This window comes from Rhipicephalus microplus, chromosome 5 (genome assembly GCF_043290135.1).
Source record: "Rhipicephalus microplus isolate Deutch F79 chromosome 5, USDA_Rmic, whole genome shotgun sequence".
Classification (NCBI taxonomy): domain Eukaryota; kingdom Metazoa; phylum Arthropoda; class Arachnida; order Ixodida; family Ixodidae; genus Rhipicephalus; species Rhipicephalus microplus.
Genome location: NC_134704.1, coordinates 179,307,470 through 179,335,073, shown reverse-complemented (window position 1 = coordinate 179,335,073; position 27,604 = coordinate 179,307,470). Strand labels below are relative to the sequence as shown.

Here is a 27,604-nt window from a genome sequence, read left to right as displayed (position 1 = left end):
ACCATTTTTCTTTCCATTGCTCGCTGCGTCGTCCTCAATTTAAGCTGAACCCTCTTTGTAAGTCTCCAGGTTTCTGCTCCGTAGCTAAGTACCGGCAAGATACAGCTGTTATATACCTTCCTCTCGAGGGATAGTGGCAATCTACCTGTCATAATTTGAGAGTGCTTGCCGAATGTGCTCCACCCCATTCTTATTCTTCTAGTTACTTCAATCTCGTGGTTCGGCTCTGCGGTTATTACCTGCCCTAAGTAGACATAGTCTTTTACAACTTCAAGTGCACTGTTACCTATCTCGAAGCGCTGCTTCTTGCCGAGGTTGTTGTATATTACTTTCGTTTTCTGCAGATTCATTTTAAGACCCACCTTTCTGCTCTCCTTGTCTAGCTCCGTAATCATGAGTTGCAATTCGTCCCCCGAGTTACTCAGCAATGCAATGTCATCGGCGAAGCGCAGGTTACTAAGGTATTCTCCATTGACTCTTATCCCTAACTGTTCCCATTCTAGGCTTCTGAAAACCTCCTGTAAGCACGCGGTAAATAGCATTGGGGAAATGGTGTCCCCCTGCCTTACACCCTTCTTGATTGGTATTCTGTTGCTTTCTTTATGAAGCACTATGGTAGCAGTTGATCCCCTGTAGATTTCTTCCAGAATGTTTATATATACTTCATCTACGCCCTGATTCCGCAGTGTTTGCATGACGGCTGATATTTCTACTGAATCAAACGCTTTCTCGTAATCTATGAAGGCTATGTATAGGGGTTGGTTATACTCTGAGCATTTCTCTATTACCTGATTGATAGTATGAATGTGGTCAATTGTTGAGTAGCCTGTTCGAAATCCTGCTTGTTCCTTTGGTTGATTGAATTCTAATGTTTTCTTTACTCTGTTAGCAATTACCTTTGTAAATAGCTTGTATACTACAGAGAGCAAGCTGATCGGCCTGTAATTCTTCAAGTCCTTGTCATCTCCTTTCTTATGTATTAAGATGATGTTAGCGTTCTTCCAAGACTCTGGTACTCTTCCCGTCAGGAGACACCTCGTAAACAGGGTGGCTAGTTTTTCTAACACAATCTGTCCTCCATCTTTCAGCAGATCTGATGTTACCTGATCCTCACCAGCAGCTTTGCCCCTTTGCATGCTCTCCAAAGCTTTCCTGACTTCTTCTATCATTACTGGTGGGGTGTAATCTGGGTTACTGCTAGTTCTTATAGTATCAAGGCCGTGGTTGTCACGGCTACTCTACAGATCTCTGTAAAACTCCTCTGCTATTTTAACTATCCTATCCATATTGGTAGTTATTTTGCCTTCTTTGTCCCTTAGTGCATACATCCGACTTTTGCCTATCCCAAGTTTCCTCTTCAATGCTTTGACACTTCCTCCGTTTTTCAGAGCGTGTTCAATTCTCTCCATATTATACCTTCTTACATCGCATACCTTACGTCTATTAATCAACTTCGAAAGCTCTGCCAGTTCTATTTTGTCTGTTGTACTTGACACTTTCATGATTTGACGCTTCTTAATTAGGTTCTTCGTTTCCTGGGAAAGCTTGCCAGTGTCCTGTCTAACTACCCTGCCTCCAACTTCCACTGCACACTCCGTAATGATACTCGTTAGATTATCATTCATTGTATCTACGCTAAGGTTCGTTTCCTCACTAAGAGCCGAGTACCTGTTCTGCAGCGACACTCTGAATTCCTGTACTTTCCCTCTCAGTGCTAGCTGATTGATTGGCTTCTTGCGTATCAGTTTCTGTCGTTCCTTCTTCAAGTCTAGGCGAATTCGAGACCGTACTATTCTATGGTCACTGCATCGTACCTTGCCAATCACTTCCACATCCTGCACGATTCCAGGTTGTGCACTCATTATAAAGTCTATTTCGTTCTTATTTTCGCCATTACGGCTCCTCCATGTCCACTTGCGGTTTTCTCGTTTTCGGTAGAAGGTATTCAAAATCCGTAAATTATTGCGTTCTGCGAATTCTACTAGTAGCTCTCCTCTGGCGTTTCTAGTACCGATGCCATAATCTCCTACTGCCTGGTCTCCAGCCTGCTTCTTCCCTACCTTTGCATTAAAGTCGCCCATCACTATAGTATACTGTGTTTTTACCTTACTCATTGCCTTGCATAGTTTTCACTGAATGTTCCATCTTGCGAGCAGTGCCTGCTTGGCTTCAAAAAGATGCGCAAGCCTACTGTCTATTCTGTCCACCTCCAGATCGGTTATGATTTCTTTGGTGGCGCTAATTACATCTTCTTTTAATCCATCGCACCAAAAGTTCGAAGTGAGTCCACGTCCGAGGTGAGGGCGTGCTCGGAGCAGTTGGCTCGGAACAAGTCCCAGTCTACGAACTTAAAGGTTTTCCTCTTGTTTCGGGCAACCTCAATTACCACTTCGATGATGCAATGATCGCTACCGAGGTCCATAGCTGCGTTTGTCCATTGGACATTTTCCAGACTCTTGACAAAGGTGAGATCCAAAGTAGTATCTTGGCACAGCGAGTTCCCGCTCCTGGTCGGGAAATCTTTATTGGTTATCAGAGTAATATCTTCCTCTGTTTCCATATGCCATATGTCCCTACCCTTCCTCGTATTGACAAGGTAGCCCCACGTCTGATGCTGGGCATTAAAGTCGCCTATGACGACGAGAGGTCAACAGCCGGCACAGTGCACGGCCTTTTTGAAAATGCCACCAGCTTGGACTCTGTGTACGCTGGGTCTGCAGTAGACATTCAATATGAAGAATGAAGATACCGTTAGAAAGGTCAGCAAGCAATTCCGTCATGACGTACTCGATCCCATTGTCCGCAGGACCGAGGTCTCGCTGAATACACGTGAACCTTTTACTGACCAGAGTAGCGACACCCCTTCCTCCTCAGGGGAAGCCACTGATGGAAAATCAAGGAGCTTGATGGGTGATGACATGATCGTTTCTTGCAAGGTGATGACTTGGCATTTGTCTTTTATGCTTTTTAGGTATTGCCGCAGGGTCGCCCGTTCACTGGCGAACCCTGCGCGATTCCGCTGCCATATTGTTATGACAGTAGCTGCATTATCCATGTTCGGGCTTGTGTATCGGTGCCGAGAGAGCCGCCTGCAGGATGGTACCCTCCATCGGTGGGGCAATGACACTTTGCATGTTTGGCAATAATCCTGGACTAGTCCCCTCCAGCCTAGCTATTTTCTCGCTTAGGGCGACCAAACCCAACTGGGAGTGCGCGAATAATTGTTGTACTTCAGAGAGGCCTGATTTTATGTTGGCGAAGGGCTTCTTGAGCTCCGAAAGGAGTTTCACAGTCTCGTCTTCTCTCGTGCTATCTAGGGCCCGACGCTACACTGCACCCGGCTTGGGGGGAGGCTCCGCTGTGTCCATGGCCGATGAACTTGCGGTGGGCAGAGGAGCCGATGGTCTGAGCACCAGTCTTCATATTTCGGATATCTCTCTGGCTAGCTGACTGATTTCCTGCTTGAATTGAGCATTTTATTTCTGAAGACTATCATTGGTACGCCTAAGTTCTTTGAGCTCATTCGTGAGATTCAAGTCGTGTGAGTTAGACGCCTGACCTTTGGTGTCACCGGCCCTATCGGCCCACGTTAGAGAGGATTTGCCTTTACCACCCGAGGGAGTCTTGAGTCTCGCTCTGCTAGACGATCAATTCCTGGAGTGGGATGACGAGCGGCCGCTAGATTGGGAGCGCACTGGAGAAGGGGATCTGGGTAGTGAATTTGAAGCAGAGCCACTTCTAGAGCCCCGTCGGCTCATGGAGCGGCTTCTTGAACGTGAGAGCCATTTTCCCCTAGGCCTTAATCTAGATGGGGCCTGCGAATTGGAAGATCGAATGACCGACGGCGGAGAGAGCTGCTCTTGCTGTCTGGCACGCCCGAAGCGTCGTTGACGAACGATGTACGAAGTCGTTAATTTTTGTGCGCATTTTTTACTGACAGTAGGGTGTCAACTGCCACAGAACTTGCATTTTGGGATGCACTGATGCTGCTTATCATGGTTCGGAAAGCCACATCCCCGACAGACGACGTCGCTTGGTATTGGACAGACATCGGCACGATGCCCGAATTTTCCGCATGCGAGGCCTACGTCCACTTGCTTTCGGTATAGGAAACATTTTATCAGAAGCGTTTTGTTTCTGACAAAATTCGGTACTCGGTGTTCGTCAAAGGCGATGATGATAGCCTTGGTCTGAGCTATTCTTTTAGCTGCCAGCGCGAGAGGATTATTCTTGTTGATGATCCTGCTATCGAGCGTCGCGGGATTGACGTGCAGTGGTATGCCTCGTATGGCCCCGTTGCACGTCGAGTGTTGGACAGTCTTGTAGGCACAAAGTTCGTGAATCTCGCCCGAGATACAGATTTGCTTGATGGTGGTGTATCTTTCGGCATTTTCTTGTCTAGGAGTGGTGGCTATCATGATGTCGTGCTGTAAGTTCGGGCACAGAGTGTCTTGTGAGAGCTTGTCCTCGCTTGTACCTGCGGCTGCAAATACAGCATCAGCGACCGCAGCAGCACCAATATTGGGGATATTAAGCCCACCTCTGGGTCTAATGATGATCTTGGTGTCTTCTTCGGGAAGAACCAGCATTCGGCTTGGCTGGATAATCTTGGACTTCAGCGTTGCACCTCTGCGCATTTGGCTACAGGACTCTGAAAATGTTGCCGCTGCGTCAGGGTGAGGTGCCCGCAATTTGGCACCAGCTCTTCTGGCACCCGCAGTTTGCCATCCCTGGTTATGAGTGACTTTCGGGGAAATTTTTTCTCCCTCTACTTGATACTCCATCATGGTAACAGATGAGTGGTGCCGAGTCGCCATTGAAGTCGTCTGGGTGGCCCAGATTAACTAGGCCTAGGCCTCACGGAAGCGCACAGATTTTCGTAAAATGATCGAAAATCACTCACTGTGATAAAAGATGGTATCCGTATGGTCTTCAGAACTTCGCAGAACAGGTGTGCACAAGTAAACACCAGCAATCAACACAGAAATACTAGAAAAGTCAGGAAAACGCGAGAGCTGACGCGAGCACGTTAGACTCTTCGCAATCTTATTTTGCTGTAATTGCAAAAAAGAAACCTTATATTTTTCAGGTTGTTCTTTTACAGTGCTAAGCGTTGCTTTGCTTCAGGATTCATTCCCCTGTAGCCACAAACTTTGTGTATTTAGGCAATGAAGCAATGCACACATGTTGTTCATTTTTCTGTCAAGGCAATTTTAAAGGTATTGACAGTTCACAATTTAGAGTCTCTGAAGTAACAGGGATGCCATATCAATTCACTCCTCGTTCTGAAAGCAGTTCCAATTTTATATCCTAGCTGATTACTACAGTGACTGAAAGGATGTTTTGTCTACTCTCTCTCCACTCAAAATTTTTTGTATTTATTTGACAGTAAGTAGGCAGTCCATTTTAAGGCACAACAGCATTCAATGTTTCATGGTGTCTAAGAACACTTCTTGTTGGACGGTTGTTTATCATGTCTGCTCTCTATTATCCCCTGTATTCTTGTCTTGTTCAGTATTTTATCGTTAGTTGTTTATCCCAGCATTAGTCATTGGCAACAGTTATGTGTTTAGTGATAAACACTATAAACACTATCGTTTACGAAGCCACTAGGTACTTGCATTTTTCATGTTTGATCCTTCAAACAAAAAAATACGGTCATACATCAGAGTAGACTCTGTGTGTTTCTTTTTAAAAGCCCTGCCAAAAATGTCACTTGATTTATTAATTGATGCCAAACTCTAATCAATAGTGATTAATCAACTAATGACTAGATCAAGATCAATCACTTATTTATCTGACTACAGTAGACTCTTGTTAATTGAAACCTAAAAGGACCCCTGATTTTTTTTTAATTACCAAAAAGCTCTCAGATGTATCACTGTGAATGAGGCGACACCACACATTATGATTAGGCATTACAGTCGAGCCCACATATAACGGCCCCACTTAAGACGAACTTTCGCTTAAAACGAACAATATTGGCATGACCGTCAAAATATACATTGGTTCAATGGCACAAAATCGCACTTACAACGAACGTCTCCGAGCGCCGCTGATCAGTTACAGCGAACAGAGTCAGCGGTCTGCCGACTTCCGGGGAAACAAATTTCGACCACCGATCAGACATTGGCGAGGTGCCCATACATTCTTATTGTTAAACGCCGATTCTTCCTCTGCGCCCATCTAGTTGCTGCTCTCCACGACCACTTTTAGTTACGCACCCCTCCGTCCTTTGTCCCCCAGCTACTCTGAGCACCCCGTATCACCAGACCAGGCCCGTGTTTTCACACTGCCACTGATCTTTCGAAGACCGGTCGGCCACGTACCCTGTTTTTGATGGCTGGTACTGTCGTTGGCTTCACCAGCCTGGAGTGACCAGACCATTTGCCAACATCGTCGGCCACCGACTGTATCCGATAGCTTGCGTCTAGTGCACGCGCGAACGCTACCCCACCGACTCTGATAATTTGCGATTCGTTTCGTGTTTAGGACTTGTTCCCGCTCACTTCGCACTCGGCTCAGCACGCCCTCCACGCGGGTGCGGAAGCGTGAAAACGGCTGTTAATTCGCGCGGAACGAATCGCGAAATATCAAAGTTCGTGAGGCCACGCAAACCCACCGGCGCAACAAAACGATTTCTTGATCACGGCCGCCGATTCTTCAAACGCTGCCGCGCGCACCGAACAAGGCGGCCATGCTTTGACTTCTGCGTGCGCTGGCACTCTTTTTAAGTTTTTCTACGTGCGAGTTTTGCAGACCTTTCAAGCAAGCTACCCACCTTCCCGTGTGTTTTGGTTTTCAAGGTCGTCCTCCCGCAGCATCCTCCCCTCTCTTTGTAGCACGGAGGAAGGAATCTTTCATTCCTCCAAGCTTTATCGCAACTCCTTGCCCTTCTCTCGCAAGTCTGCTCTCCTCTTTTGATCACAACCCCTTCGCCCGTCTCCACCGCTCCGCGACGCCCACCACACTGGCTCGAATTAGTTTCGTTTGCCGACTGGAAACGCGCCCAGAGCTATTTCACACGTGTGCGCGTCTTGCTCGCTCTTGGTGTGCGTGTGTGGTCATGATGGCCGACGGGAGGACTAGCGCACTTTTTCGTGCCTCTCAAAAAAAAACGTCGGAAGTGTGGCCACTTGGCTTGAACTTAATCCGCGTGTTAGGTGCTGCGTTGCGGAGCACTTGCTCATAGCTGTTGATTGATTACCTGGCAGCCAACTTGCCGCTTCGGGCGTCTCGGTATTCAGCTGTGGAGATGGTGAATATTTCGTGAGTGGCGGTGACGACTACATGTGCGCAAAACTGTTTTCGCGAAGCCGACTTCGTTGGGCTCGATGCCGAGCCTGAAGCTTCCGAACAGGACCACTGCGGCGGCGATTTGTGGCAGGGCGTCGTCGACTCCGACCTGGGAGAGCGGGTGGGACGTCTGTTGCAATGATTTAATTACGGCCGATGATGATGACGACACTGCGGAACCGTGCACGGATTGGGGCATTGTGAATGAAGTACGTTGCGAGAGCGATTTGGAGGAATCGGATTGCGAGAACGACGAAGCTTTGGAGCGAGAGTCTCATGCAGCTTATGCCACGGGCCTCGGCGAACGAGCAGCCTGCCGTTTTAAATGAACTCGAGACCGCCCTTATCGTTTCTGCTCTTTGAAACACCTGAATTACGGATTTTTGGGACAAAAAAAGTTTCTGTTTTCACTAGCAACTTTTTTTTAAAAGCTGTTTCATTTACTACGAACTTCGGGATACATCGAACGTTCGGGATACAGCGAACGGATGCCTCGTCACGCTCAGGTTCGATATAAGTGGGCTCGAATGTATCAGATTTAAAGTCTTTTTAAGTGTTTTTAAACCCTAACTGCATGCGATGAACAGAAAGCAGAGTAAGGTCCACAAATTTATCGGCCATTTACTGCTGATTAGAGCTTTAAAAAAATTGTGAATTGCCAATTGCTTCTTTGCTAAATGTTCCTTCAGCACAAAGCTCTCAACACCAGTTGAGAATCATCACGGTTTACCATGCATGTGCTTCGTTTCCAACATTTGTTTACCAGCGAAGGCTTTTTTTTTTGAAGGCCCGAGGTGCTTATTTTTCATTTTTAGACTGTTATGATTATATAAGCGCACAAATGTTTAAATAGTAGTAGGGAAGTAGCTGATATTTTCTGGTATGGAACCATAAAAGGTATGAAATAATCGAATGAGAGTCTGAATTAAGAGGCTTTAAATACATTGAAAGAATAAAGGGCCAACAAAAAAATTCAATTTTGTTTGAATTAACCAACAGTATGAATTATTAGAGTTTGAATTACCGGGAGTCTACTGCATTCTTATTTTCTGCCTGACGGCTGCTGCCAGAAGTCTGTGTGGAGACAGCTGAAGCTTGCCTGGTCCTGCAATAGTAGTTGCCGCTTCTTTGCATCGCGTACACTGCAGGGTGTACCGAGCCTGACAGAGCTGAGAGCGGAGACTCGGAGGACTCGACCGAGTCGCTGCCTGAGGAACGGCGCCATTCTTCAGAGACGCTGCGCCGCAAGTACAGACAGTTGAAGCATCGTTACGAGCAGCGCACCGAAAGCCTGTTGCAGATGCTGGGAGACCTGAATGCCAAGTGCGTGGCTGCATCATCACATAGCCGTGGTTGAGAACCGAGTGAAGTTATGGAGGCTTTTAATGATCACCATCAGCCTATATTGATGTCCAACGTAGGATGGTTTGGTGGTGGGTTAGTCCATATTGCATCTTAGAATCGCTACAGTGCACACAGACTGGGTTAAGAAGAAACAGCACTTAACTATGGTAACATTGTCGTATTTCGTTCTTCTCTTCCCATGTGTTTGTTCTGTATCATATTAAAACTCTCCCAGTTATTGACCCAGTTCCTGTCTCTTGTGAGCTGATTCCGTTTTACGCCCGCAAATTTCTTAATTTCGACACAAATCTAACCTTCCTTAAAGGATTACCGACCTGAACTTTAAATGTTTTCGGTAGGGATGTGCAAATATTGAAATTTGAACTATCTTTTTAAGTTAATAGCTTCTTTGTTCTCCACGTCTATTTCCGCCTGGTATTTTACCGGAAAATTTTTGCGCCCGCTGGAGGCATGGGTCAGTGCACTTAAATTGCAATTCAATCCACAACAACCATCATAGAATAACAAACTTTGTTTTATTCGCTTAACAATGCTTGACTGCATCAGGTGCTTCAGTATGATATCTGTGTGTGAAAAATTTTAAAGCATACAGGCATGTGAATAGCAACATCACATTTTTCACACTCCTATCGTCTCTCGGACTTTTTGCCCTGTGCCTTACGGACTAAGCTGCTTGACTTTGTTTGCCAGGATGGAAAATGAGCCCATTCGGCAGCTTGTAGGCGCATTGGTAACGCCGCGACAGGCGGGTTTCTTCCACTTTGTTTTGCGCAGCTATGTTTGGAAAAAGCTGGAATAGTGCACCCTTTGGTGCTAAATAAAAGCAAACACACTTGCGAGCTAGCAAAATGCAGTGATTGTACAGTGCTCACGAATTCAAATGCAACTCAAAATTTTTTAGTACAGTTTAACCCGGATATACACTCAAACCTCATTATAATAAAGGTGCATATTACACGAAAATATGTTCGTTATAATCGAAAATTTTTTATAAATGTATATTCCAAACATAGTATCTATTGAAAGGCTATTTTTCATTTACTTTGTTATAACCAATATTTTGTTATGTCTGGGTTTTTTATAGGATGGAAAGGTGGGCTAGTTGGTAATTCATGATGGTTCAGCGAACTGGGAGCGCGGGGGTAAACACAGACACAAAGCAAAGAAGAAGCACACAGCACGAGCGCTCGTGCTGTGTGCCTCTTCTTTGCTTTTTGTCTGTGTTTACCCCCGCGCTCCCAGTTAGCTGAACCATCATGGGTTTGTTATATTAAGGTTATATTTAGAGCCTACAAATTAGAGGATGACATAATGAACATGAAAAAAATGCTGTGCTACCTGAAAAAAAAAAAAGGACAATACCTGCCAGTATGTTTTGCAATCGAACATCTATTATTGAATTTCAGTTCTATGCTGATGCTTTGCAGGCAACCATGAACTTACTACCATTAATAATGCTAAGCAGAATCTCGATGATACGAATTCAAAGCGAGCACGCAAAATATTCGTATCATCCCGAATTGGTATGAACCAAAAACAAAAAGCTGATTATGAAGATGAACTAGCAACATTAGGGGTCAACTACATTTTGCTGAAGAAGTCCATGATGTTCTTTTGAATTTTCCTGCTTTTACCGCCTCTCAATAAAGTGACGCGGTTTCCTCACTCGTGCTGCTGGCGCTATAAGGCGCGTTCACACTTGGCATGGAAGAGAGGGAAAGCGGCAAAAGTTAGCTGAAAAAAAAAACGCCACAATGTCGACACGGAAAAAATCAGTCCTGGGAAAATTTACACTGGATAATTCGAATGAAAATGCCAAAAGGGCCACAAAATCACGTCCACGTCTGTTGAAACATGTTCACATTCGTTCTGTCTGCCTATCATATACATGCCACCACTGCCGTCGCCGCTTGAGAGTTCATTCCTGAACATTAAAATTCATACCGAGTTCTAGCTATGTATACAAAGTACTGAAAAGAAACAGTTTACATCTTTACAAACATTGTTTCAAGAAATACGTCAGAAGAAACAACACGAGCCGACACACCAACAGCGGCAGCGACAGATTTATGATTCAGCTGCTAGTGCAAAGTGAGACACGTTGGGGCACACTGCCGGTGCACTTCCTTCTACTTATGGTGATCGCAGTTATCATAATTCAAACCAGGCTCTCGATGAACAAGTCTTTCTAAAGGCTGTGAGCTTTGTCATTCTGCGCGGGTAGTTCGCAATTGCGCCGGCGCGCTCCACCGCCGACTCCTCTGCCGCCATGTTGAATGTATGGCTGGTTATTTAGAGCTAGTGCAGCCAGTGTAGCCAAAGCCATAGCAGGGTTGTGGAAAAATTGGTCTTGGGTCGTTTTTTTTTTTTTTTTTGCGTCGGCCTCGCGCCATGATTTTCTGGCCTATTTTTCAGCAGTGAAGCCAGGCAAATTCTGGTGAGTTTTGCGGCATTTGCTCTCTTCGAGGCCAAGTGTGAATGGGCCTTCTTCCCACAGACAAGCCACGTTGTGCCGCTTGTGTCCAGCGGTGAATCACGTGTTGCTGGGGAAACCGTTCGCAAAACACTGAATCACGACGTATTTTTGTATAATGTAGTCTATCTGAACCAAGTTTAAATTCATATCATCGCAAAATCCACATCAGCCGTAATTGTATCATTAAGATTCTACTCTAGTCGTTTCTTCTTTGTGACTGACCTCTCTGATCTTGAAGCTAGCTTATGACAGCTTCCTATAAAAATGCTGTTCTTTCCTTTGCAAATCACAGTTGCATGTGGGAGGGTTCGACACTCTCACACATGCCACAACATGCCTGCCATGATGCACCATTTTATATTATTTGTACGTGAACTGAAGCAGTAAGCGCAAAGCAAGGCATGTCGTGCAAGGCCCATTCATTGTATATGGCAACCATGGACCTACTTGATGTCCTCTTGAAGGCATGTGACTTTGCTTTGTTGTGTTCTTTTCTGTCTGCATTGTGTCACACCCAAAAATGCTTCCACTTAAAAAATTTGAGAAGATTGAAGTGCGAAATTCCAACTAGCTGAACACGCAAAAGCTCCTGAACGTAAGTATAAAAGAGCACCACCAAGGAGAGAAGCTAGCTCACCCATCGTTCATGCTATTTTTAATTTTTGAGCTTGATGTGCACAATGCAAAATTTTCATGAAGCACACATTTGTACTGTGGAGGAACAAACTGTTTACACTTTCATTATAGCCAAGCACTACAAAGATGCTTGGACCCAGAATGTTCTAGTGGAATGGCTTACTTTTTATTTCTTAAAAACAAAGCATCCTAATAATGTTAACGCCTCTCTAGCAACATGGTACTAATGTGCTGTCATTCATTTGGTACTAGCTTGCAATCTCATAAAACTGTATTGCTGGATCCCTTTATAGAACAAGAATCTTTATGGATGGGTTGATGAGGTTGTCATTCTAGACAGTCACGTAATCTTTGAACCTGCTGGCTAATCAAATGGGGGCAAAGACATGCATGTGCAATTGCATTGTGTCTGTACAATACACTAAGAAATGAATTGATTAACTTGCAGGAGGTGTCTGAATGATAGTATTGCCTCCAGAAACTCATTATCTAATCATACTGCACTGTAAGTACACTTACAAAACCATTGCATTCATTTTTGTGGTGATGGGTGATCAAACTGTGTTAGTGCGAATTTTATGCTCATTGACAGAATGAAGAGAATGGATGGAGGGACATATTTTATCTTAAACCACATGTGTGTGAAGCTATGGAAAACCTAGCAAGTGTTATCTGTCGTATATACCGTATTTACTCGATTCTACCGCGCCCTCGATTGTAACGCGCACCCGATTTCCACGACAAAAAAAAAAAAAAAAAAACAACGTAAGACATCGATTGCAACACACACCCATTTTTCTCGCTGGCCCGCACGATCACACCACTTGAAAAAACGACTCCTTTCGGGAGCGTCTTCCATTTAAATATGAGGTACGGGCGAAGCTTTTGCCCATCTGACGTGTAACAGAGCATTGCCGTCACTGTAGTCTTACCGTGGACCGATGTCAGCACGCGAACTTGATTTGCCCCCTTCTTCTCGACGGTTGTGGTGCCAGGCATGTCGAAGTAAAGAGGCGTCTGATCGGCATTCCCCATTTGCCCAAGCAGGTAGCCGTTGTTGTGCCGCAAGTTTAGGACAAACCTCTGAAAACTGTGAAGCTTTTCATCGTACTCGTCCACAAAACTTGTCGCATATGCCCGTTCTCCTTCGGAGGGAAAATCCTTTCCTCTTCATAAAGTTAGTTAGCCAGCACCTGCTTGCTTTTAACTGGCTCCGCATTAGACCTTTTTCTAAGGCTAATTGCATAGCCCGCACTTGGAGCAGTTCTGTCGTCACGGGCCGCTGTACAGCTCGCTGCTCAAGCACATACTCGCCGAGCAGCATTTTGATTTGCGGAAACTGACCCTGCTGTGGTCCACTGAAGCCTTTGCGTGAATCTTTGCTGACGACAATCTTCTGCTTTTGTTTCCGCCAGTTCGGGAACTCCGAACGACCGCGATGTGGCTCGATTTCCGTCCGTTTCTGCACATGCGATGACTTTTCTCTTAAAAGTGGCATCGTGGTGCACTTGAGTTTTTGGAGTCGGCCCTTCCATGCCGTCGATGCTAATGCACTACAAGATGACGAACTCCTCAGCACACGTACGAAGCGCCCCACATGGGAAACACATAGGCAGAAATGGCCAACGCGCCATGCCGACGCACGTAGGGGGCGGCAGCAGGCTGCTATTGCATTTTTGCCATTTTGCTATTGCCATTTTTGCGCATTTTTGCTATTGCACTTTTGCTATTGCATTTTTGCCGCATTTTTGCCGCATTTTTGCCGCAGGCTGCTATTGCATTTTTTCTTGTCTTGTCCTGATGAAAGCACCGGGAGCTAAGCAGGGAGGAATGGCACGAGGAAAGAAAGTGTGTCATGTGAACCTATTGATATTTAGCACTTTTATTTATTTATTTATTTATTTTTGAATGCATGGCTTTTTCAGTGTGATCCCACATGCACGTGCGGAGAAGTCGTGACCTGGCGCGACAGGCTCGGTAACGACCGAGCGCGCCATGCTCAAATCAGCCAGTGGCTGATACTTAGCCTGTCACACAGTTATTCCGGAGCCTGCAGTGACAGGTTTAAAACCACTGAAATTTGGGCGAGTTTGTAGAACATAGTGGTATTTAGAGGGCGTAAACATACAACAAAGGTAAGACAGAGTTATACAGACGAGCACTCGTTTGTATTACTCTGTCTTTCGTTTCTTGTCTGTTTACATGTTCTAATACCACTATATGCAGTGTCATTAGTCGAGAGAAAATAAAGCAATATTTAGCTGACTGAGAATTTATTGTAAATTCCAGGCTGGGCGTGCTGGTTTGTAGTATTTGGCACGTGTGTTCTCGTGAGCCTCGACTATCGATGGCCAGTGCTTTCTGAGCATGCTCAAAAAGTATTGCAGAGCCCCTCTAAGTGCTATTTTTCGGCATGGCAGCAGGCATTGATTTAGGTTCTTTAGGTATTTAGGGGCTGTGGCTTGGTCAAGCTGTCTACTACAGCTTTTTCTGCAGCTCCCCTGTCAGTGTATTTTTTAGGCAGAAATAAATTATTATTATTATTATTATATTAAACTGTTGAGGTTTAACACCCCAGCATTTAGGTTCTGTAGCTTCCACAGTAGTGCCAAGAAAAGTTGTTGCCGGTATTACAGCCACGACTCTAAGCAAGGGGTGCAAGAGGCTTCAGGTGTGACAGAAAGTTGGGCTTAGGATTCTGTGCAGAAACATGGACACAGGATAAGAGAACTAGCATACAGAAATGGTGTCTTATCTTTATATCTCCCGTGCCATCATTTGTAAAACTTACCTTCTTTCATAACGTAGGCCTATAGCATTTCAAATGAAGTGACTACAGTCGTTGACGGACCTCTTCGCTTCTTCTGTTTGGCTTACTTTTTATGCGTTCTTGTTTTGTTCCCCATTTCTGTTGTCATTTTGCTGTGTTTTTGCATGACCAGGTCGTTCAGTTTTGTACCATGCCTGCCTCTTGCATGATGGGGAAAAAAAAAAGCAGCATTGCGGAGAGACAGCCCCGTGAAACCCCAGCAGGCCCGTCTTCCAGGCAGACCGATGCGCTGTGGCAGCACGTGTCCACGTGCCAGTCGACGTGCATCACCAGGTGCATTTTCTTTTTCATGAAGGACTGCGAGTGCACTCAGCATTTGAAACAGAAAGCACAAGGTGGTGAAAGTTGCACTTCCATTCATTCGGCCTTGTCGAGACTGACAAAATTCAAATCAGTTCAGATAGCTTTTATTTTTTAGAAAAAAAAAAAGAAGATTCTGGGGAGCTGCATTTCCGCATGTTAAAAGATGTTAAGATAGATTGGCATGATGGACCAGCTGCGTACGGCCGAGTCACACGACAGCAGCAGTACACTCGGTTCAGCCACTTAAGTCATACACGCGTGCCATAATGCACTTGTTTTTTTTTCTGTGTGTTTTTTACTTGAATGTGCCATGTTTTATATTTAGTTCAAGGGCACTTACATGTTCAAACTAGAAAGACTCGGAAAATGTGACCATTGTTCTGGGCAGCATAGTGCCTCTGTGTGGCATGCTGTAATGTGGAGGATCAGAGCATATTTTCGCTTTTACGTCGAGGAAACAAGCGTTGTGACGCATGGCCGATAAAGTTTATAGTAGTCAATAAGACAAAGTACCACTCACGTTCTCGCAGTGAGCACTTCGGAGACTACAACTCTGTGTGTAGAATTGGAACATAAGTGTTTAGTAAGCGGCAGATAATGTGAAAAGGCTAGTATGATCAACAGTGTCCTCGGATGCTTGTTTTGGGTGCAATACTCTGGTATACATTTACATATCTACTAAAATATAAATTTGGCAATTATACCACAGTAAGCTGCATCTTGCAACATGATAGCGCTTCCAATTGCACAAAAGATCTGTGTAGCGATAAGGTAGATGTTAAAATTATGCCGTGAACGCATGCATATTTGTCATCATGCTGGTGAAAGCATAAACTGCTGTGTAGCTAAAATGTAACAAACAGAATGCCTATAAGAAAAATAACCAAGATAAGCATATTTGCTTGGTTCAAATCGGGTGAAAAATTACAGCAAGAGCTCTAACCATGTGCAGTCGCTTGCTGTGCAATGAAAGACCTCTTGTATCTTGGGAGAGTGTGTCTTAGTGGGAACATAAATTTGTGAATGAGATTTTTTTTTCTCGTTTCTGCTGCAGACTTTTTGCCGCGGCAAATCATAAAGTGACACACTGCAGCCGTGCTTATCATAGGAGAGTATTTTTGTAGTTAAAGCGGGCTATAGAGCCCACTGAATGGCAAAATGGTGTCTTGACTTTTCTTGAGGCGGCGAACTTTATGGCTTCCATATTGTGATCGTAGCAGTCACGGCTCTGTCTGTGTGAGGCTGTATAGAGAAGTAAACTTACCGAAAAAATTGTTTGGCTGTTGTTTCGGCATTAATATTGTAGAAGGTGCTTCAAAATAAAAAAATCTATAAAAAAAGACAATGCTAAATCTGCAGAGTGTCATACCAAAGGCAGCTAGTAGAGTAGCAAACCAACTCAATATTTTGCAGGAACTATTCTGCATCACTTCTTATGTCCTTGCCCCCAACAATCACGCCTCAGCAAATCCATGTTCTGCCATCTTGCGACTGTGCCATCTCCAACTGTGCTACCTTGCTAATCAATAAATACCAGTGTGCTCAATGTTCACTGCCCACGATTATCACGTTCATGCACAAGTACATTTGTATTTGCGGAAGCTTCCTTCACTTGGGGGAAGCCTTGCTCGATTTTTGGCTGAGCGCCAATAGACCTTTCCCTGTTTGTAAACAGTCTAGAGTAACTGCGGGTACCCCGTCCACCATACCCTCTCTCGGAGCAGGGGCTGGTTGGCAAGAAAGTTCTGCCGGCGGCATTTTTCTGCATAGCAGAGCTGCGTGTCTGCATTCCTTCGACAGAAATTTGTACATTGCTATGTCCTAAAGTCACAGTTTTTAAAAGAATGGGGTTGCGAAAGGGTCACTGCTCATAGTGGGGAAATTTGCTGGTTGTAGATGGATGAATGGAGAAACTTTATTTAGAGTACTGAGAGACGCGACAAGCAGGCAGTAGGCTTCACCCACGTAGATGGCAGCCATAAAAAAATCTGATATTTTTCAAAAGCAAAAATTTTGAATGTACACCATGACTGGCACTTTGAAAAATGTTTGCATGGCATGGATGTAAACTTATTCAATTTCCATCGTGGCATGTCCAATGCAGTTTTAAACAAAGTACAGCATTGGCGGCAGCATGGTTTTGAGCTGCTGTGCTGACGTCACGGATAAGATTCTCACTTAAAGTGCAAAAGACTGATTGGAGACGAATAAAAAAAAAGAATATAAACACTCCTTGCGTGCGTTAGGCTGAGGTTAACATATCCTCGTGAAAATTAAAGCGAAATTCTGCCACTGCGCTTCTCAATAATCCAGTGAAATTTTATGCGATGTAAAACCCCACAACTTAATAATATATAATATTATCTGGCATAGTTAACTTGCTTCATTTGACACCTAGTACGTTTTTTTGTACCTATATTGCTCCTTTAGGCCTGATACACAAACTTCTAATGTGCATTGTCACTTCATAAAGATCAAGCTGTAATAATACAAAGTAGATAAACGAAAATTTCTGCTGTTTCCATTAACAAGTAAGTGTCAGGTATTCGATAATACGAGTTATAGATTCGGCAACGCTACAACGTGCTTATAGCTCATGCGTAGTCGTATATATCGCCCGGAGACCATGCACTTCTATTTTTCTGCACACCGCACATACGCCGAGATGTACCCACTTGCAGATGATCATGTTAAATGCATTTTTACCTTGACTAAAATCACAGATGGTAAAGTTTCATCAATAACCAGTTACTTCAACTGGCCTACAACAAATACCAGTGTTTTCGCAAACAGGACGTATCGCATTATTCACACTGCACACACCATGCTCAATATTACGAGTTTCACCGTCCATAAAGGTGAACCAATATTACGGATGCCTTTCAACGCACCCTACACGCCACAGTCAGCTCCGCACATTCGAAGACGATGCCGCTGTTCCTTGCACAGGCCGCCACGTGTGTTTACTTCACCGAGATAAACAGCCAGCCAGCATGGCGAACATTTCATCACACACTTTACCACATACCTAGATGATCTCTGACACATACCGCAGCTAATGTTGCCACTGTGAGATGAAGGTTAAGCATTCAAAAAGAAAAAAAAAACTGCCCCAAGCATCTAGCGACTGTACCCCACTCAGCCACCAGTGGGAGTGTTTTGCCAAACAACACCGCCTGGCACGTGCACCGGTGATGTCACGCTGTGACGTATCCTGGTAGAGGTCTATTATGGTACATACTGCTGACATCGTTTCACGTTTCAAAAGTGGGCAGAGTCACAGTGACAGGCTACGCCTTCCCCTCGCTATTGCAGAAAAGGGTAGTGGGGCCATGCTAAAATTTGAAACTAGCTGAAACAGAAGCTTTCTTATTATAACAGGTATCCGCGAAATTCTTGCGGCAGCATAGTCACAATGCAAAAGTACGCATATTTGTCTTCATTACAATTTTTAGAACTTGGGGTTGTTTATTGGCCCTTTAATTCTATTGTGGTTTTGGCATGTAAAGCCCCACGTACTAAGTATTACTGTTATTTCTTGAGGAACTGACACTGTTTAGACAAGCATGTCAATAAAGAAGTACACGCAAACAAGCCGCCATTTTCCCAAGCAATGCACACCACATAAATAGTGTTTGGTATAGTGCTGCTTTGTCCTGGCCTCTGTAATGCATGTGCAGATGCCACCAATCTCACTAGTAGGCTTGTGTGAATATACAAATGCTTATAATATTCCAATAAATAGTAGAGTATTTTAATTCGCATTGAGTGGAATTTAAAATGTTGAAAATTTTGAAGTATTCGCAATGAACGAATAGGTGTATACGTATTAGTCCTCATGTAATTGCCTGTAAAGGTGGTTTCACTTTAGTTTAGTGGTGCTAAGCCATGAAAACACCTATCCAGGGGAAATCCGCTCTGCCCTCTTCAAATTTAAAGAGGCCCTGCAACACTTTGAGCATAGTCAGAAAACGCTGCAGATCGGTAGTCGAGGCTACCGAGAACACGTGAACTGAAAATTACAGCACAGCAGGCTGCCTACAATTTCCAATAAATTCTCAAAGTCAGTTAAAAATTGCTCTCTTCTCTCGACAAATTTTTATTTATTTATTTGTGGAATACTGCAGGCCAAAAAGGCCCAAGCAGAAGGGGCACAAACACAACCACAAGATCAGTACATGAGTGACACAGCTTCACTAAAATACATCTGTGTGAGAGGAGAGCGAGTAGAGTAGAAATGACGCCACAAGCTCAAAAATCACTAGTCACGATCATTGTACCAGCCATGGGCTCATTTGAGCATGGCGTGCTCAGTTGTTACCGGGGCCGCCACTTGTCCAGGCACACCTGCGCAATTGCACTGAAAAGCTGCGTATTCGAAGAAAAAAAAAAAGAGAGAGAGAAAGTGCTGAAGGTCATGAGTAGAGGCCGGATTTTTACGCACTAAAAAGAGTATTTTAGGTGACAAAGACAGGCAGGTAACACACCATTTTAGGCCCTCGAAATCGTAATTATGGGCAAAATAAATTTCTGTGAAAATTGAAATATTCCAAAATAACGATGTGTGTGACTTGTATCTACGGCAAAAAGCAAATAAAAATGAAAATATTTATTGATAATGTAACAATTTGGCGATCTTTGCCACCAATGAATCAACAAGAGCATTCTATTAGTGGCTCTCCATGGTTTTTCATTCGTTCCCCAGCTACCCGCGGCTGCCCAGAAAAACCTGCTTTTTCTTTAGCTCTGCAACACCCAGGTTTTCAGGGTGGTTCTTCAGTTCCTTTAGGGCACTGGACAGATGTCTATAGAAGGTGGTCGTCGTGTTCTCAGCCATAGATGTGACTTTTATTTTCTTACCCCATCTTTAATTCTCTCTCCTCCTTCCCCTGCAGACGCTGAGACATGCCTCCACTTAGGGCTGCAGAAATAGCGGATTTTGCACTCCTCATGCTCCTCCTCCGATCACTCGCAGCACGTCAGCTTTGTCTTTGTTGAATCTTCTAGAGTTCGGAAATATCAATGTTGTTTTTTTTATATCAAAGCAGTTTTACAACCCGCTCGAAAATGAAATTTTGGCTTGAATAGCGCTCATATAGGTGCCCATTTGGAAAATTGGCATTTATAGGCACATATAGGCATTTAAGCACGAACACTCAAAATAGGCATTTATGGGCTCTATAAAAACACCCTAAAAGCCCTTCTTAATTTCCAGTTCATACTCATATATCGAAATGGCATGATAGAAAAGCAAGGAACAAAATAGGCATTTGCCTATAATCCGCTTTCTAGTCATGAGGCACATGTGACGCATTTTTTTTCCCGTGCTATCCCTCCATGCTTAGCTTCCAACGCCTTCATCGTGACGAAAAAGGAGAAAGCGATTACAGTGTGCAACAAATTTTTGCAACTCCGCTCGTACTAGACAGATTCTAAAAATTTTTGCGGCGGTGAATTTGCGAGGCAATAGGCTTTAGTGAATCTATTTCATGGCTATTTAAAAAGGTGTTGCAGGGCCCTTTTCAATGTACATATCATGCTCAAGTCAATTTCTAATTTTATTAAGCCTAAAAGCTTGCTGTGATGACTTATATGCTCTGTGTATAATAAATTTTAAAATGTTGCATATTTTATAGGTTATCACTCGCAGTCTGCAGAAAGTCAAATCCTGCTACTACTGTTAGTTCTTTCAACTTCCCTTGAAAGAAAAAAAAATGGGTATTTGCATAGAGGCTCTTCTTCAATTAAAAAGAATACTGTGCAAGTTAGGTCATGATAAATATGGCCATTTTTCTTTGTATAATATATATACAATTCGATTCGAAATTATTCGAACAAAATCAATATTTGCTTTGAAGTCCCTTCGAGCCTAATATTCACTGTTCGCACAAGCCTACTCACTAGTGTATGCATGTTGTTCATCACCTTTCAGTGATTGCAAGATGTATTGCTGAGCCATAGTTCAGTGTTTGAATGCTTGGCTCTCAAGTGCATGTTCCCTCACTGGCATGGGTCTCAGCCGAGACCTGGTGAAGGCTTTTTTTTTCACATGTGTACAATAATGAAGCTGCATGGGGTGGGACAATATTCTCCTACAATTAGGGAGGGAAGCCATCCTAATGTGTCTTTCATAACAACAGGAATTGCCGTTTAACCGACTGGCCAGGCCGATAGACAAATGGGATGGACATAAGGCAAACACATTCTCGTGCACTCACCTATAACCAATTTTCTTTCTCTCAATAATAAAGTTTTTTTTTCTCTTTCTCACCTTCTGACCATGCCTGTCATAAGATGTAAGCAGGGAACCTTACAGCACAAAAGTTTATATCTGTGCGCGTAAGCTAGTGCTTTGTCCTTCAACAAGCACATTCTAGTTCAGTGTGTCGCATGTACCAGATGAGTCTGCTGTGCTTTATACAAGCAGGATGGCAGTAGCTCACGCCTACAATTTGTTGGTATGAATGAGATCCAAATGAAAGGCGCCAAGTGCATGGGATGCAATTTGCTGCCATTATATTAACACTTAAAATAACGTCTTGCTTATATGAGGTGTTGCTGTAAGCACGACAGGAGTACAAGCAAACAATTAGGCAAACATGTTGTGGTTGCCGTTGTACCGCAGCCGCTGGATAAAAAAACAAGGTGCAGCCTGTTCTGTGCCGCCGAAGCGGTGGGATGGGTCAAGTTCACTTCGCACCCACTCTGGCTTCACCACTCCTCTCAGGAGAAAATCTTTCACATGCATTGATACGCGCGACAGTAGGCCGTAGACAACGCATTTTGTAGTTGCACATAACATGTTCATTTCTGAATCGTTATAAGGAGTAGCTATTACACGACATATGTGAACAGTTTGCCCGAGAAGGGCCAATCTTTCATCGAGTATAGGCCTCAATACTCTCCATGAAGGCTGCATGTTTGACTCACCTGAAATGAAATTGGTTACTGATTCCGTTCATGGGAAGGAAATCGCTGCGCAGATTTCAAAAGTTGACGAATCAGCTCACCAAAACGCACTGCAAAAGCATGCACAATTTAAATGTAGGTCCTTTTAGAGCATCAACAATGCCAGTTGCGGCCCAAAGATTTAGTTAAAACCAAGAATTTACAACACAAAGAAAATATGTATTGTCAGTAATGGCATTACACAAATTCGCACACTCGGTAACTACCAATTACAATAGACAAAATCACTTAGAAGGTATTTGAAAAAACGGGAACAAACTTACCGTGCTAGAAATGCAATTTCACACATCATAAACTGCACAAGAACACTTTTCGGCCCCAAATATTTACCACACGTGTGTACTGCATAATTCTTTAACGAAACAGTGAAACAAACTCCAGCTCTGGTCATCATCCTGGTGACACTCTTCAAAAAAGTACTCCAGCGGCGTCATAACTCGATTCTTCAACATTGACTGACTGCACTACACGACTCGCTCAAACATCAAAATTTTTTGGTCGAGTTCACTACCCGTCCCACTCTCCATCACTTCTAGTTTCGATCCTTCTCGGTTTCACGAACATTTGAAGTGATTTCAGGGCGCATAACACGCATACCACACCAACAGCGAGGGGAAAAGAGTTTCGTCTTGCCAGTTCCTCTACGGAGACAGTCACCCCCCAAAAAAGGTTCCGCTCCGATGTTTCAAATTCTCCAGATCTGTGCTGGTTGGCTGTCGCGTGCGTAGAGGGTAAGGGCACGCCCTGGGTGCATTTTGTTGATGCTTTTTCTTTTTTTGCTGCACGCGCTCGTAAAGGGAACATTTGGCAGGGTGATTTGATGCTGTCCTCTAGAGGTGATGGCGTGTGTCTGATTCAGCGCTCATTTGTGACAAAAATAAGTGCTCTCTTATGAATAATACGCATCCTGATACGCTTCTCGACTCTTTAGATCACAGGGGAATACGTTGTACCTCAAACTAGCATCTTTTGTTGTGCTCAAGCTGCTCAGCGGCACACAACAGTTTGCAGCGTCACACCACTAAAAAACTGTCTGCCACACACGTGCACAACATAGAATAGTACTAGAGCACAGGAAGCATGAGGCAAGCTACACACCACACAAGACCGCACACAAAGAAAAGTGTGAAAAACACACAAAAAAAGCACACAGACATGCACAAATCCTTTGTCAACAACATTGAAACATGAAGTGTCATCCACCTTGATCGGTGCAGTGTCAGCGCCCTATTCGAAAAAAGCGGCCGAAACTGTCAACTCTGCCAAGACGTGCTCGCCCATTAATGGTGGCACGATTAGGCTTGTGCGAATATTCGAATGCTTCGAATATTCGAACGAATAGTTAACTATTCGAATTTGCTTCAATTCGAATTTAAATTATCAAATATTTTTGAAGTATTCGCAATGAACGAATAAAGATACATTAATCTGCATGTCACCGCTTGTAAAGATGGTTTCACTGTAATGTAGAGGTGCTAAACAATGAAAACACCTACAAAAAATCACTTTGCCGTGAAGCCTTTCTTCAAATTTAAAGGGTCCTTGCAACACTTATTGAACATGGTCAGAAAACGCTGCCGATCGAGAGTCGAGGCTACCGAAAACACGCGAGGCAAATATTTTAGCGCAGCACGTGGCTTGAAATTCACAATAAATTTTCAAAGCTAAAAATTGCTTTCTTTCTTTGGCAAATGACACTATAAGCTCAAAAATCACTTGTCACAGTCAAGAAGAAATATATGGCTCTGGTCACAGGCATTGGCTGATTTGAGCATGATGCGCTCGCCGTCACCGGGACCGCCGCTTGTCCACGATTAGATACGCGATCGCACTGAAAAACCGCGTATCCGAAGAAAGAAAGAAAAAAAGAGGGGCTCAAGGTCACGAGGTGCACATGGAGTATTTTCTTTCATCGTGCCATTCTTCCCTGCTTAGCTTCCAGTTATTTCGTTGGGACGAGAAGAGAGAATGCAATAGCAGCGTGTGGCAAATTTTTGGAACTCCACTCGTACTGGACTGATTCTAGAAACATTGCAGCAGTAAATTTGTGAGGCAACAAGCATGTTTACTGGCTCCATGGCTACTTAAAGAAGTGTTGCAGGGCCCCTTTAAAGAAACATGGTACTCTCAAATCAATGCTTCATTTTATTAAGCTTGTTATGACGGCTTATATGATCCAAGTATAATAAATTTTAAAACATTAAGTATCTTACAGGTTATCACTCGCATCCTACTGAAACTACTACTCAAGGTTGTTTTGACATCCTTTGAATTAAAAAATAAATGGCATTTGCATAGAGCCGCTATTTCAATTAAAAAATATTGCTCAAGTTAGTTAGGTCATGATAAATATTCCCTTTTTTTTATATGTCATACATACCATTCGAATTCTATTCGAAATTATTCGATCAAAATCACTATTGGCTTCGAACCAAAAATTCACTATTCGCACAAGCCTAGGCAAGATGCAACAGGCCGCATCATCTTTTTTATCTAGCAGTCGTGGTTATACCAATTCATAACAATTCGTTACTCTCCGTAACAGCATTATGCCAAAACAACCACCTTGAAATGAACACTGTCGAAATTTGGGCTTGTTGGTGCATTGTGACGACAGAAAATAGCGCTAAGAAACGGGGACACAAGACGAAGACACACGGCACAGGCGCTAACTTCCAACATATGTTGGAAGTTAGCGCCTGTGCCGTGTGTCCTCGTCTTGTGTCCCCGTTTCTTAGCGCTATTTTCTGTCGTCACCTTGAAATGAAACCCCTCTCTTGTTTAAAGCTGATCTCATAGCCAGACTGAAATTGGCTTGTCATCGTTGTCAATGCTTAAACATGTGTATTCACCACCTTGTGATATGGCAATGTTAGTGGCCCTGTTCAGGCTAGCTTTTGCAGATTTGCATTTTTAGGTTGCTATCAATTCTGTAAGTAGGTGTAAAGCCTAAGTTTCTGAAGGGTGCCACAAATATTCAACTGTACCACGTCTCACTTCGCCTCTTCAAAGCAAGCATAAAGTAAGCTAAACATGCGATGACATGATGAATTCGATAAGGCACGTTGCTGGGATAGTTGGTTGGGGGCCATCATTCATATGGCTGTAGCGCACCACGACAGAAACACAAAAGAGAGACGCAGACGCAGAGGTGCGGCTGCACCCTTACGTTTCAAGACACCCGTGTTCTTGATAGGGCCAGTGACAGAACTACGTATGAAATCATTCAAGCCAATGAAATTGATAAAATGAAAGAAAAATGTGTGAGTGAGGCTTCCTTAGACTTGTCAGCTAAAGAAAAGAGGTATCTAGAATCTTTGCTTTGATATTGGCAAGTGCAGATTGTCGTAATTAGTGATGACACGTGCATGAGCTGTGCTGTATCTTTACATGATGTTTTCCAGGTTTTATTGATCTACTGTTATTGTATGAATATCATGTGTGATCACAAATAAAACGTTAGTTGGAAGTTAGCGCTGTGTGTGTGTCGCGCTTTTGTGTGTTTGTTGTGGTGCGCTATAGCCATATGAATATGACATGGTGCCGAAGTTTTCGTAGTGTGTTTGGAGATAAAGTGAGCCGTTGCTCCATCTTATTGTTGAGTGGGCTTCTCTGCTGAGCATGACGGGGCTTGGCAGAGCCTGTAGTGCAGGCCAAGCAGTTAGTTGACTGTCATAACGTAGCAGTGATGAAAATGATTCGATGGCAATCATGGTCAGTGTACTGACCGATGTTTATGGATATTTCAATTTATATTACTTACTGACTGGGCTGAAATTCATGTGGTTGTCCCCCCTATCCCAGGTACCTGGAGCTTCGGCCAGCATACGAGAGCACCCAAGAGCGCCTGCGCCACTTGGAACGGGAACTTTCGGAGGCACGAGCTGAAATTGAAAAGCAAGAGCGCTGGCACAGTGAGATGTACCTCAAGATGTACAGGTGAGGCCTGCTAGTTAGACTGCCACAATTTCTATGCAGCTAGCTTCATATGGTAATGGCTTACTTTCCAAGTTTCTTGGCAGGCAAGCTTGATGTTATACACTTTTCTTGTCTGTGGTATTTGTTGAAGGTGCTTTGCAAGATTATGAAGAAATAAAAGTGCTGTTCCGCAGACCATTTTGTGTCTCAGGCATTTTGTCAATGCTTTAGAATCTATAAATACTGTTCCTACAAATCATTTGAAGCTGCTATGATGGTTTGATGCCATATTGTGCTGGCCATCTAGGTACAAGTACAAACAGGTAGTAGCTTGCATGAAGCCAGGGTTAAATGTAAAGAGCAGCATGTGAAAGGAACAGCCTGGATGATCAACAGTTCTGCAACCATCAAGCCTTTGTTTTTTCTTAGAAATCTGTGTTTTCATTGAAGCTTCATACTACTAGAGGTAAAAGTAAGCACACTTTTTATGTGGACATCATGAAGCAGACAGCAGTGATCTAATTAAAAAAAAAAGTCTCCTGTTCACAGTACTACTGTAGGCTCCCTTAAGATGAACTCCAAGGGACCTCGATCACTTAATTGTCTCATCAGGAGTTTGTATCATCAGAAGTACCCCCAAAAACGAAATGCTAATATGCCAAGTACATCTAAATATGTTGCTTGAAAACACGGAATGAAGTGTACGTGCAATGGGGAGGAAAGAAGCAAGGAAAAGCATTTATTTGGCTCAGCTTGATAAAAACTATGCTCCCAAGTAGAGTATCTATATTAATATAGTGAGTACTCGATTTCGCAATTTAACAATAAATATGCTCATGAATAAATTGCTACAACATTTTAACAATAAAAATGTAGCACGACCCTGTAGCATGGTACCACCTAAAGGCTAGGGCTGAGGAAGATACCAGCTTTATGCGCTGACCTTTCTTTTCCACTCAACTTGCTTTCTTTATCCACGTCACCATTAACTTTCGATATGCTTTGAGTTTTCGTGCCAGAAGTCCTCTCTCTCTTTTTATTTATTTTGCTCTCTCAGTTCCCCATCAAGACTATAATGTTCGTTGCACAGAACCTTCGTCGTTGTTGGTCGCTGTGAGAGTTCGTCTTAACATAAGAATTGTGTTACGTGGTTCGTCTTAAGCAGACGTTTTTTGCATTGAGTCTATGAGAAACCAAACAAACACTCCCGCGTTGTTCGTGTTAAGCCAGAATTTGTCTTAATAGAGTTCGTCTGAACTCTTTCGTTACCACGCGTAAACAGTTATTTTTCAAGTGCCTCAGGCAGAATGTTTTTGCCAGCTCATAACGTACTCCAGCACGCATTTCAGTGTACCAGATCGTGCACAGTGAAATGCTCTTTCCAAAAAATATACATTGTAGAGCAACAAAAATGTTTTTAATGAATAAAAAGCTGAAAGATTGTGTGTTTATGTTTGCCAGCTGGTAAAAACTGCAATAAAGAACACTATATCTTCAAAAATATTCACAAGAAAGTAAATTCGGAATATACATTTTCAAGATAAATGACCCAGGAATAGTATAAAAAATAATAAATGTTATATAGGATGTCTCTATTCTCATAGACGAAGAAAATCAAAAGTGAGATGCTGCTTCATTGCTTGTGCAATGTGGTGAAGCAGTGCTTGGCTTTCTTTTTTGTGAGACACAAGTGAACTCGTACCCTCTTCTCAGTGATTCTTAGTTTTTTTGTGTGTGATAAGAGCCTGCAGGTGTTTCATTACAGATAGATGCCCGTGATGTGAATAATCCCTCTATAAACCAGATGCCCA

General features: G+C 43.5%; 1 protein-coding gene across 4 annotated transcripts in view; it reads left to right on the top strand.

The window, feature by feature from the left end:
- The window catches only part of qtc (GRIP domain-containing protein quick-to-court), a 74,815-nt gene that overhangs the window by 23,568 nt on the left and 23,643 nt on the right, over positions 1-27,604 (top strand). The window contains exons 5-8 of one of the 4 annotated variants that reach the window (XM_075896237.1): positions 8,445-8,619; positions 12,222-12,278; positions 14,769-14,876; positions 25,680-25,814. In XM_075896237.1, coding sequence (XP_075752352.1) covers positions 8,445-8,619; positions 12,222-12,278; positions 14,769-14,876; positions 25,680-25,814 — 475 coding nt within the window. The remainder of the gene's footprint in view (positions 1-8,444; positions 8,620-12,221; positions 12,279-14,768; positions 14,877-25,679; positions 25,815-27,604) is intronic. The other 3 variants (XM_075896239.1, XM_075896238.1, XM_037424885.2) reach the window with 3 other exon arrangements.